Genomic DNA, 13759 nt, shown 5'->3' on the forward strand with positions numbered 1-13759 from the left:
AACATCAAACCTGTCTACACAGACCTGGCAGGCTAGGAAGGGTTGGCAGGGTATTTTCAAAGCTCTATCTGAGAAGAACATGCAGCCAAGGTTACTTTATCCAGCAAGGCTGTCATTCAGAATTCATGGAGAGATAAGGAACTTCCAAGACCAGGAGAAACTGAAGGAATCTGTGATCGCCACCAAACCAGCCCTACATGAGATATTAAGGGGGGAGTCTATAAAAGTAAAAAGGCCCCAAGAGTAATACAGAAGAGAAATTTACAATCTATAGAAACAAAGACTTTACAGGCAACATGACATCAATTAAAATACTCTCTCAATAATCACTCTCAATGTGAATGGCCTAAATGCTCCCATAAAACGCCACAGGGTTGAAGATTGGATAAAAAGACTTGACCCATCCATTTGCTGTCTACAAGAGACTCATCTTGAACCTAAAGATACATCCAGACTGAAAGTGAAGGGATGGAAAACCATTTTTAATGCCAGTGGACCTCAAAAGAAAGCTGGGGTAGCAATTCTCATATCAAACAGATTAGATTTTAAACTCAAGACTGTAGTTACAGATACAGAAGGATACTATATTATTCATAAAGGATGCATCCAACAAGTGGATATGACAATTACAAATATCTATGCCCCCAACAGGGGAGCAGCTAGGTACACAAGCCAACTCTTAACCAGAACAAAGAGACATATAGAAAATAATACGTTAATAGCAGGGGACCTCAACACTCCACTATCAGCGATAGATCACCTACGCAGAAAATCAACAAAGAAACAAGAGCTTTGAATGACATACTGGACCAGATGGACCTCATAGATATATACAGAACACTACAGCCTAGAACAACAGAATACACATTCTTTTCAAATGCACATGGAACGTTCTCAAGAAGACCATATACTGGGCCACAAAACAGGTCTCAACCGATACCAAAAGACTGAAATTATTCCCTGCATATTCTCAGAACACAATGCTTTCAAACTGGAACTCAATCACAAGGAAAAATTTGGAAGAAACTCAAACACGAGGAAACTAAGAACCACCATGCTTAAGAATGATTGTGTAAACCAGGGAATTACGAAGGAAATTAAACAATTTTGGAGACCAAGGAAAATGAAAACACATCAGTCCAAAACCTATGGGACACTGCAAAGGCAGTCCTACGGGGAAAATACATAAGCATCCAGACCTCACTCAAAAGAATAGAAAAATCTAAAATGCAGTTTTTATATTCTCACCTCACGAAGCTGGAACAGCAACAGAAGAACAGGAATAATCCATGCACGAGAAAGCAGTAGATCAAGATTAGAGCAGAGATCAATGAATTAGAAACCAGGAGCACAGTAGAGCAGATCAACAGAACTACAAGCTGGTTCTTTGAAAGAATAAAGAAGATAGACAAGCCACTGGCCAGACTTATTCAAAAGAATAGAGAAAGGACCCAGATTAATAAAATTATGAAAGAAAGGGGAGAGATCACAACCAACACCAATGAAATAGGAAGAATGATTAGAAACTTTTATCAACAGCTTTATGCAAATAAATTAAACAACCTGGAGGAAATGGATGCCTTCCTGGAAACCTATAAACTACCAAGACTGAAACAGGAAGAATTGATTATTTAAACTGACTGATTAATTATGAAGAGTTTGAAGCAGTGATCAAAAACCTCCTGAAAAAACAAGAGTTCAGGGTCTGACGGATTCCCTGGGGAATTCTACCAATCATTCAAAGAAGAAATAATACCTATTCTCCTGAAGCTGTTTCAAAAAAGAGAAATAGAGGAAAACTACCAAACTCATTCTATGAGGCCAGTATTACCTTGATCCCCAAACCAGGCAGAGACCCCATCAAAAAGGGGAATTACAGACTGATATCCCTGATGAATATGGATGCCAAAATTCTCAACAAGATCCTAGCTAATAGGATCCAACAGTACATTAAAAGGATTATCCACCAAGACCAAGTGGGATTCATCCCTGGGATGCAAGGGTGGTTCAACATTCACAAATTTATCAGTGTGGTACATCATATCAACAAGAAAGGAGTCAAGAACCATATGATCTTCTCAATTGATGCAGAAAAAGCATTTGACAAAATACAGCATCCTTTCCTGATTAAAACCCTTCAGAGTGTAGAGATAGAGGGTACATTCCTCAATTTCATAAAAACCATCTATAAAAAGCCTACAGCAAATACCATTCTCAATGGGGAAAAGCTGAAAGGCTTTCCCTTAAGATCAGGAACACGACAGGATGCCCACTCTCGCCATTCATATTCAACATAGTACTGGAAGACCTTGCAACAGCAATCAGACAACAAAAAGGGATAAAAGGTATCCAAATCGTCAAAGAAGAAGTCAAACTGTCTCTCTTCGCAGATGACATGATACTCCATATGGAAAACCCAAAAGACTCCACCCCCAAATTACTAGAACTTATACAGTAATTCAGTAATGTGGTGGGATACAAAATCAATGCTCAGCAATCAGTTTGCATTTCTATACAAACAATGAGACTGAAGAAAGAGAAATTAGGGAATCCATTCCATTTACAATAGCATCAAAGATCATATGTTATCTCAGAATTAACTTAGCCAGATGCATAAAGGATCTATATTCTACAAACTATAGATCACTCATGAAACACATTGAAGACACAAAAAGATGGAAAAATATTCCATGCTCATGGATTAGAAGAATAAACATAGTTAAAATGTCTACACTACCCAGAGCAATCTACACTTTCAATGCCATCCCGATCAAAATACCAATGACATTTTTCAAAGAACTGGAACAAACAGCTCTTAAATTTTTGTGGAGCCAGAACAGGCCCCGAATGGCCAAGGAATTGTTGAAAAGGAAAATCAAAGCTGGGGGCATCACAATGCCGGATTTCGAGCTGTACTACAAAGCTGTGATCACAAAGACAGCATGGTACTGGCACAAAAACAGACACATAGACCAATGGAACAGAATAGAGAACCCAGAAATGGACCCTCAGCTCTTTGGGCAACTAATCTTTGATAAAGCAGGAAAAAAACATCCAGTGGAAAAAAGGCAGTCTGTTCAATAAATGGTGCTGGGAAAATTGGAAAGCTACATGCAGAAGAATAAAACTTGACCACTCTCTCACACCATACACAAAGATAAACTCCAAATGGATGAAAGACCTCGATGTGAGACAGGAATCCATCAGAATCCTGGAGGACAACATAGGCAACAACCTCTACGACATTAGCCAAAGCAACCTTTTTCATGACACATCTGCAAAGGCAAGAGAAACAAAAGATAAAATGAACATCTGGGACTTCATCAAAATAAAAAGCTTCTGCACAGCAAAGGAAACAATCAAAAAAACTAAGAGGCAGCCCACGGAATAGGAGAATATATTTGCAAATGATGCTACAGATAAAAGACTGGTATCCAAGATCTACAAAGAGCTTCTCAAACTCAATACACGAGAAACAAATAAACAAATCAAAAAATGGGCAGAAGATATGAACAGACACTTTTCCAATGAGGACATACAAATGGCCAACAGACACATGAAAAAATGTTCAAAATCATTAGCCATCAGGGAAATTCAAATCAAAACCACACTAAGATACCACCTTACACCAGTTAGAATGGTAAAAATCAACAAGGCAGGAAACAGCATTTGCTGGAGAGGATGTGGAGAAAGGGGATCCCTCCTATATTGTTGGTGGGAATGCAGGTTGGTGCAGCCACTCTGGAAAACAGTGTGGAGGGCCCTTAAAAAGTTAAAAATTGAGTTACCCTATGCTCCAGCCATTGCAATACTGGGTATTTACCCCAAAGATACAGACGTAGTAAAGAGAAGGGCCATATGCACCCCAATGTTCATAGCAGCATTGTCCACAATAGCCAAATCGTGGAAGGAACCGAGATGCCCTTCAACAGATGACTGGATTAAGAAGCTGTGGTCCATATATACAATGGAATATTACTCAGCTATCAGAAAGAATGAGTTCTCAACATTTGCTGCAACATGGACGGCACTGGAGGAGATAATGCTAAGTGAAATAAATCAAGCAGAGAAAGACAATTATCATATGATTTCTCTCATCTATGGAACATAAGAACTAGGAAGATCGGTAGGAGAAGGAAGGGATAAAGGAAGGGGGGTAATCAGAAGGGGGAATGAAAATGAGAGACTATGGACTCTGGGAAACAGACTGAGGGCTTCAGAGGGGAGGGGGTGGAGGAATGGGATAAACTGGTGATGGGTAGTAAGGAGGGCATGTATTGCATTGTGCACTGGGTGTTATACGCAACTAATGAATCATCGAGATTTGCATCAGAAACCAGGGATGTACTATATGGTGACTAACATATTACAATAAAAAAAATTAAAAAAAGAAAAAGAAAAGAAAAAACAAAGCTGGGGGCATCATGTTGCCAGATTCCAGGCTATACTACAAAGCTCTCATCAGCAAGACAGCATGGTAGTGGCACAAAAACAGAAACATAGACCAATGGAACAGAATAGAGAACCCAGAAATAGACTCTCGGCTCTTTGGGCAGCTAATCTTTGATAAAGCAGGAAAAAGCATCCAGTGGAAAAAAGACAGTCTCTTCAACAAATGGTGCTGGGAAAATTGGACAGCTATATGCAAAAGAATGAAACTTGACCACTCTCTTACACCATACACAAAGATAAACTCCAAATGGATGAAAGACCTTGATGTGAGACAGGAATCCATCAACATCATAGAGGAGAACATAGGCTGCAACCTCTTTGACATCAGCCATGGCAACTTTATTCATGACACATCTCCAAAGGCAAAAGAAAAAATGAACTTGTGGGACTTATTGAAGATAAAAAGCTTCTGCACAGCCAAGGAAACAGTCAAAAAAACTAAGAGGCAGTCCACGGAATGGGAGAAGATATTTGCAAGTGACACTACAGATAAAAGACTGGTATCCAAGATCTACAAAAACAACAAATGTTGGAGAGGATGTGGAGAAAGGGGATCCCTCTTACGCTGCTGGTGGGAATGCAAGTTGGTAGAGCCACTTTGGAAAACAGTGTGGAGGTCCCTTAAAAAGTTAAAAATTGAGCTACTCTATGATCCAGCAATTGCACTACTGGGTATTTACCCCAAAGTTACAGACATAGTGAAGAGAAGGGCCATATACACCTCAATGTTCATGGCAGCATTGTCTACAATAGCTAAATCATGGAAGGAGCCGAGATGCCCTTCAACAGATGACTGGATTAAGAAGATGTTGTCCATATATACAATGGAATAGTACTCAGCCATCAGAAAGAACGATTACACAACATTTGCAGCAACATGCATGGGACTGGAGGAGATTATGCTAAGTGAAATAAGTCAAGCAGAGAAAGACAATTATCATATGGTTTCACTCATTTATGGAACATAAGAAATAGCAGGGAGATCAGTAGGAGAAGGAAGGGAAGCACGAAGGGGGGGTAAACAGAAGGGGGAATGAACCATGAGAGACTATGGACTCTGGGAAACAAACTGAGGGCTTCAGAGGGGAGCCGGGTGGGGGACTGGGATAGGCCGGTGCTGGGTATTAAGGAGGGCACATATTGCATGGTGCACTGGGTGTTATATGCAAATAATGAATCATGGAACACTACATCAAAAACTAAGGATATACTGTATGGTGACTAACATTACATAATAAAAAATTATTAGTAAAAAAAGGTTAAATACAATGAAGGGATGGATAATGACTGTAAAAATAAAAATTAAAATGATTTTTATAAAGGAATTGATAGCTTAGTTGAAAAGGGAACAAAGAAAAATTCAAAAAAAAGAAGAAAAATAAAGAGAATTTTAAAAATTAAAGTTGAACATCTAAAGAATCATGGGGAAAAAGCCATGAATTCTATGTGATGTATTCCCTTAGCGCTGGAGTTCTGCAATTCTCATTGATCAGTAAACTTGGTCTTGGCTGGATGTTCTTGCTAATCTTCTGGGAAAGGGGCCTGTTGCATTGATTCTCAAATGTATTTGCCCCAGGTGGAATTGAACCACCCTTCTCAGGGGCCAGGCTAAGTAATCGGCTCTGGTTTGCTCTGTGTAGCTTTTGTGCCTGAGGGCTTTCCCCACAGCTTTTGAGGATGAGAATGAAAATGGCGCCCTCCCAATCTCTGGCCCTGGAGTTGCTGAGAGCTCAGGGCCCCACTCCTCAGTGAGCCCTCAGAGAAAAGCATTCAATCACTCCTGTCTCCCTGGTGTCTGGCCACACTCCATGCTCACCCGGCCTGTGACCAAACATTTTTATCGCAGGCACATGACCCCGTTTGGAGTCTCCAAACCCAGCAGATTCCTGTAGTGTGCTCCTGAGCCACTCCTCCCAGGGGAGGAAGGGGAGTCTCCCCGGATCTGCCACTTGTTGGGCCCCTGCTCAAAGAGCAGAGGCCTGACTGTGCCATGGATCATGGCTTATGGCAACCCCAAGCTGAGAGCCCACTCCTGGGCTCACTCTTTGCGGCCAGCTTCCCTGCTCCAATACATGGGAGCTCTGCCACTTGCCCAGTCTTTCCGTGACCCTGAGGATCCTGAGGCCACACTGCCCCAGCTAGGGCTCCACCCCATGCTTAGCCACCAGAACAATGTCCCTCAGCAGAGCAGACTTCTAAAAGTTCCAATTTTGTGCTCCTCTGCTCTATCACTTGCTGGTAGCCAGCTGAGGGAGGCTCCCTCCCCCGCGGTCTACCTTTCCATACATCACCTTAGATTCACTTCTCCACATGTCCTACCTTGCAGAAAGTGGTCACCTTTTTGTTCATAGAGTTGCTGCTGTTTTCTTCTTTGATCTCCTGTTGAGTTCGCAGGTGTTCAGAATGGTCTGATAGCTAGCTAGCTGAATTCCTGGGACCAGATGAAACTTAGATCTCCTACTCCTCTGCCATCTTGGACCACCACCCCAGCAGTGAACTTACTGACGTATCATGTGCACCAATGATTGGAAGTTCTGATGAAAATCAAGAGGTTAAGGGATGGGAGGGGATACACACACACACATACACACACACGCAAAGAGTTTGTTGCCAGAGTCTCTATTTTTAAAATGTCATTGTAGGTTGTTTCAAATCTTGATCAATGTAGTCATTCCAGTGAGCTGAAGAACAATGACTTTTGCCATAAGTGAAACAAATTCTGTGGTAATACGAGAGAGATTTAAATTAGCCTAAAGTGCTTTTCACTGCTGAGTAGATAATTTAAAAAACATTAAGTACACATCTATTTCCTATATCCCTAACCTAAGAGAAAATACACATTTTCCTGCTGTATAGGCTCCATAGTTATGACTCCCAAAAGTTTTCTTTTTAAAAAAATTTGAGTCTCTCACTTATGAAAAATTGTATTTATAAGTAAAAAGTCTCCTAAGACTACATAAAAATCTTGGTAAGGAAATGATGTAAGTAGTGACTAGAATTATGACATAGTGAACATTCTTTTACATCAGTGTTACCAAGGAGCTGTGAACCACAACAGTACACTTCATTTGGAGGACTTGACTAGCTCCAAGAGGTCCTCTTTTGAATATCCTCCTTCTCCACCTTCAAAAGAATCATATTTTTCTTTCTGATTTTTGTCCCAGTGTTTATGGAATCAAGGATCTGGACTAACCTACCATATTTCATCACTTGGTGCTATCTACACATGAGGTATTTGAACCTGGAAAGTATTTTGAGTCTAAAGGTTTGGGTTTGAAGCTTTGGGTTATGTTTAAGATATTTGGGTTTAGTATCTGAGTTAAGGTAATTGTCTATGTTCCCATTCTTTTTAAAGGGATCTAGTTAATTCCTACAGCCTTCTAATCAATATGAAGTCTTATTTGGCAATTAAAATCATAGATTGGAAATTAATTCGACTTGATCCGAGTGGATCAAATGACCAATGACTTGTTTAACTAAACAATTCTTCATGCTGTGAAATGGAGCTATCTTCACTTGTTTTCATGAGTGAAGAGTGAACAATTCCAATCTCTTGACACCAAATTTCATATATTTTTATTTATGAAGACCAATGATTATTTTGAAATGTTGCCATAAAACAATTTCAGTTAAGTAGCATTTCTGGAGAGAAAAATTATTTAAAATAGCTTCTCTAAGGTGTGTTTCATCAGATTTTGTCATTTAAAATAACCACTTTGACTTCATTTGTTTAATTTATGGTTATACTCTTTTTAGAAACATCAGTTACTTTGAAAGCCAATCTTTTTAGACATGGCTGAGCATGGGCTTGCACCTACTCTTACCGAAATACCTCCTATAGCTTCAGTTATCAATGGCGACCCCACGCATCAGGTAAGGATAGTTTTGCTTTCTTTTTTCATCATAACTGGTCAAATCTTTCTTGAATCCAGTATTAGCTTTTATTCAGAAAAAGTGTATCATTTTTATAATTGGTCACTTAGTTTGGAAGTTTTCAGTCTTTTCACAAACATTGATATATCTTCCTTGTAGGCTTTTTAAAATCCCATTAGAGATATTTAACATTAGCATAGGCCACATATAACCTCCTTTTGGGTTGCTTTAGCTGCTTTTTCAGCCTTCCTCGATCAGCTCAAAAGTCCTGGTGTTGAAAGTTTTTACTATCCGTAAGACAGTATCTTTCAAAGAATAGTCTAAAAATATGACTCTAAAGCAGACTATACTTCTTTCATACTCATTCATGTCTGTGAGTTCAATTTTCTAATATTTAAAGGTATTATTTTGAGCAGCAATGACTTCTACCTACAGCATTGGTCTCAAGAAAGAATGTGGTTTAGATTTAGCATTTATGCATTTAAAGCAATCGATTCAAGAAACGTATTTTTTTAAGATTGATTTATTTAGAGAGAGAAAGCAAGGGGAGGGCAGAGTGACAGAGAATCCTGAAGCAGACTCCTCACGTTGTGCAGAGCCTGATGCCGGGCTTGATTCCAGGACCCCAAGATCATGATCTGAGCTAAAATCAAGAGTCAGCCACTTAATTGACACTCAGCCACCCAGGCATCCCTATTCAGGAAAAATCTTATCTACATATACAACGTGAAAAGATCACTTAACTTTTTTCCTTTGGAGTTCAAAAATAAGTAAATACTGTACTTCTGGATTATAATTTGGTTTGACATCACCATATCAAAAGGAACTGAGATAAAAACGACCTTTCTGAAATTAAATGTACTTTTTTTTCTTACTAGATGGAGAATTATCATATGGACACCACTGTTGGAACACAGTATACTACTAATTATTCACAAATGGCTCATCCCAAGAAATATACAAAATGGCCCTCTTGTCCTCAATACTGGATACAACAAGTACATCTGAATTTTACCATCAGACAAGTTTTGCTTTCTGTTTTTCATTTTTTGCAGGGTTTTTTTCCTGGAGAGTGGGAATGGTTTTTCCATGTCAATGCACCTATTTTCTATGATGTTATTATATTAAGTTTTACTTGGATGGGGGAGGACCCATTATTTAGGGATATTGAATTTCTCCTAAGTGTCCATTGATCCAAATGTATTCTTCTTGAGCATTTCAAGACCCCAGTACTCAGTGAGTCTGAATATTTTTCAAAATGACAATAATGAACCTCCATACTGTTTTCCAGAATGGCTGCACCAGTTTGCATTCCCATCAACAACAGAGTATGAGGGTTCCCCTTTCTCCAAATCCTCACCAACACCTGTTGTTTCTTGTGTTAATTTTAGTCATTCTGATAGGTGTGAGGTGCTATCTCATTGTACTTTTGATTTGCATTTCCCTGATGGTCAGTGATGTTGAGCATCTATTCATGTGTCTGTTGGCCATCTGGATGTCTTCTTTGAAAAAAATGTCTATTCACGTCTTCTTTTTTAACTGGATTACTTGGTTTTTGGGTGCTGAGTTTTATTAGTTCTTGAGAGATTTTGGATACCAGCCCTTTTTCTGATAAATCATTTGCAAATATCTTCTCCCATTCCATAGGTTGCCTTTTAGTTTTGTTGATTGTTTCCTTCACTGTGCAGAAGCTTTTTATCTTGATGAAGTTCCAATAGTTTATTTTTGCTTTTGTTTCCCCTGCCTCAGGAGATATGTAGTAAGATGTTGCTAAAGCCAATGTCAAAGAAGTTGCTGTCTTTGTTCTCCTCTATGATTTTAATGGTTTCCTGTCTCACACTTAGGTCTTTCATCCATTTTGAGTTTCTTTTTGTGCATGGTGCAAGAAAGTGGTCCAGTTTCATATTTCTGCATGTTGTTGTCCAGTTTCCCCAATACCATTTGTTGAAGAGACTGTCTTTTTCCCTTTGGATCTTTTTTGCCTCTTTGTCAAAGATTAGTTGACCATATAGCTGTGGGTCCATTTCTGGATGTTCTATTCTGTTCCACTGATCTGTGTGTCCGGTTTTGTGCCAATACCATACTTTGTAATATAGCTTGTAGTCTGGAATTGTGATTCCTCCAGGTTTGTTTTCTTTCTTAGGATTGCTTTGGCTATTCAGGGTCTCTTGTAGTTCCATACAAGTTTTAGGGTTATTTGTTCTAGCTCTGTGAAAAATGCTGGTGGTATTTTGATACCATTAAAGGTGTAGACTGCTTTTGATAATATAGACATTTTAACAATATTTGTTCTTCCAATCCATGAGCATGGAATGGTTTTCTATTCCTTTGTGTCAACTTCAACTTCTTTCACAAGTGTTTTGCAGTTTTCAGATCACAGGTTGTTTACCTCTTTGGTTAGGTTTATTCCTAGATATCTTATGGTTTTTGGTGCAGTTGTAAATGGGATTGATTCCTTAATTTCTCTTTCTGCTGCTTCATTATTGGTGTATAGAAATACAACTGACTTCTGTGCATTGATTTTATATCCTGCAACTTTACTAATTCCTGTATCAGTTATAGCAATTTTGGGGTGGAGTCTTTTGGGCTTTCTATATAGAGTATTATGTCATCTGCAAATAGTGAAAGTTCAATTTTTTCCTTGCCAAGTTGGATGCCTTTTATTGCTTTTGTTGTCTGATTGCTGTGGCTAGGACATGTGAGACTATGTTAAATAAAATGGTGAGAGTGGACATCCCTGTCTTGTTTCTCAAAAAGTTAAAAATAGAACTACCTTACAATCCACAATTGCACTACTTGGTATTTACCCAAAGGAAAAATACCAATTTGAACGGATATATGCCCCCCAATGTTTATAGCTGCATTATCTACAATAGCAAAATTATGGAAATAAGCACAAATGTGCATTGACTCATGAATGGATAAAGAAGATGTGGTATATATATATATATATACACACACACACACACACACACACACACACTGGAATATTATTCAGCCATAAAAAGAATGAATTCTTGCCATTTGCAATGACATGGATGGAGCTAGAGAGCATAATGCTAAGGTGAAGTCACAGAGAGACAAATGCCATATGATTTCACTCATATGTGTAATTTAAGAAACAAAACAAATGAGCAAAGGAAAAAAGAGAGACAGACAAAGCAAGAAATAGACTCTTAACTATAGAGAACAAACTTATGGTTGCCAGAGTGGAGGGAGTAGGGGGATGGGTTAAATATGTGATGAGGATTAAGCAGTGCACTTGTGATAAGCATGGGGTGCTGTATGTAAGTGCTGAATCACTAAATTGTACACCTGATACTAATATTACATTGTATGTTAACTAACTGGAATTTAAATAAAACTTTTAAAAAATGACAATGATTTTTCATAGATTAATTAACAGAAAAGTATGTTATCAAAGAATGGTTTATTTCTAGATTATATTGGTGCAAGTTAACCCTGGGGAGACACTTACTATCAAGTCTGATGATGGGAACATTCAGAATATCCAAGGTCAGTAGAGGTATAATTAGATGTGTGTTTCTTGAAAGCAAAGTGAGTAAATTTAAATATTAGTATGAAATGACTTTACAAGTAAACTATTCCATTAGTATCCCTTCCCATTTGAGCCAGATGGAATCCTCTTAAATTTATATAGTCCTCATAGAAGCATAGTATCAATATAACAACCAGGGCTCACATTGCTAGTCTTACTAGAGACCTTCATATAAGTTACTTTTTTAAAATTGAATATTAATTCAGGAATTTCATTGGAAAAAGTTCATATTTGGGATATAATGACAGCCACTGAGAGTTTTAGACTCTTTGCTTGTAGGAGATAACTACTGATGCCATCAGAGAGCTCATCCATTCATACATTCAAGTATTTTATTAGTGCCTTTCGTGTTCTAGCACTATAGTAGGTATTCAAGATAGAACAATATACAAGAAGGGGATAAATTATTTATATATACATATTATTTTGCTATATATAAGTATACATACATATCAAATTTATAGCATATAGAATTGATTCCATAGCAATATAAAATTAATATTTACTTATTATAAGATTTTGTATTATTTCAAATTGTGATGATTGTTTTTGGTTCTTATGCCAATTATTTTGTATCCTGAAGTGCTCTAGAGCTATGTCTCAAAAATTTTTAAAACATTTTTTTAAAAATTACCATTTAGCAATGGATTCCATATGGCTGCTATATAAAGTTTATTGTAAACTGATATTTATTATTTTCCCCATTATTAAAGGCAAATTACCATTCTAGGACTTGAGAACCACATATACTTTTAAAACTAAGCAGTAATAATAATTTCAGATAAATAAAAGAATGATGACTCATAAAAGTTTCCATTCTGTGTTGGATTTTTAGTTCCTATGCAACTGTATGTTTAAGACAGTAAGAATACATAGTATAAAATCAGGGTATCACATGAGTAGCATTGGGTCCTTCTCTATATTATTCTGTTTTCTAAAAACTATTTCACTTTACCATTATCAATGAAAGCTTAAAATTAAAATTTTATTATGTAACATCACTAAAAGAAATATATTTTATGGTTCAGAGTAAAACTTCTATTACTCAATATATACATAAGTAAAAGAAGAATTTACTGGAAAGCTGACTTCGTTTTTATTAGCAGTAAAATTTGCCAACGTTTTTATAATATAAATTTTACCCAATTTCCCATTATGTGCTTTATTTTCCATCAGTTGTGATGAATTTGCATTGATTCATCTACATTCATACCTAAGTTTCCTTTGCAAGTAAGCAACAGACACATTGAAAATGGCTTTTCACTGTGAAAAGTTAAATGGACTTTGTTTAAAGTTATTAAAAAATTTATTAATAATAATTCTGTTTTAGGACCCGCTGATGTACCTCTGATGTCACCAAGTGGTAATTTGCCACCAATATATCTTCCTCCTGGTTACATGTCTCAGGTATATGAGTATGGTTTTATTTAGTATTTAGCCCTAAGGCATCATTTAACAGTTAATATGTCACTATATGATAGAACTTCTGAAATACTATTTAGTTGTTCATTTTATTGTTATCATCGTTGCTAAAAAGCAATTGCAGTTAAGCTTAACCAAATCTCCCTTAGATTGTCTTGTAAATAATTCCTTATTCATCTAATGAATTTGCATCTCATCATATTCATTAATCCCCTATTGTTTTTTGTTTCTGAGTACCTTAACCAATCTTAATTACCTATTACAATTGCTACAGTAATGGCTTTTAATAGTGTGTAGGCTTTAGTCCCTAAAATTACTATTTTCAGTTCAGTAGTATTTCATTCTCAGTTGCTGGACAACAAAGGGCACTTTTTTATAAATTCCTCAAATATTTACCAAGCACCTAAAATGGACAGGGAAGTATGTCTCCTATAGACATTAACAAGATATTTC

At 37.3% G+C, this 13759-nt stretch overlaps 1 protein-coding gene across 1 annotated transcript in view; it reads left to right on the forward strand.

Annotated features, from left to right (window-relative positions):
• The first annotated feature begins 8244 nt into the window (after positions 1 to 8244).
• LOC103675828 (fibronectin type III domain containing protein 3C1-like) overlaps positions 8245 to 13759 on the forward strand; it is a 70640-nt gene continuing 65125 nt past the window's right edge. The window contains exons 1-4 of the mRNA XM_040630779.1: positions 8245 to 8325; positions 9204 to 9323; positions 11766 to 11841; positions 13215 to 13291. Of these exons, the coding sequence (XP_040486713.1) occupies positions 8245 to 8325; positions 9204 to 9323; positions 11766 to 11841; positions 13215 to 13291 (354 nt within the window). The remainder of the gene's footprint in view (positions 8326 to 9203; positions 9324 to 11765; positions 11842 to 13214; positions 13292 to 13759) is intronic.

The sequence above is a fragment of the Ursus maritimus genome (genome assembly GCF_017311325.1).
Source record: "Ursus maritimus isolate PB19 chromosome X unlocalized genomic scaffold, ASM1731132v1 scaffold_X1, whole genome shotgun sequence".
Taxonomy (NCBI): Eukaryota; Metazoa; Chordata; class Mammalia; order Carnivora; family Ursidae; genus Ursus; species Ursus maritimus.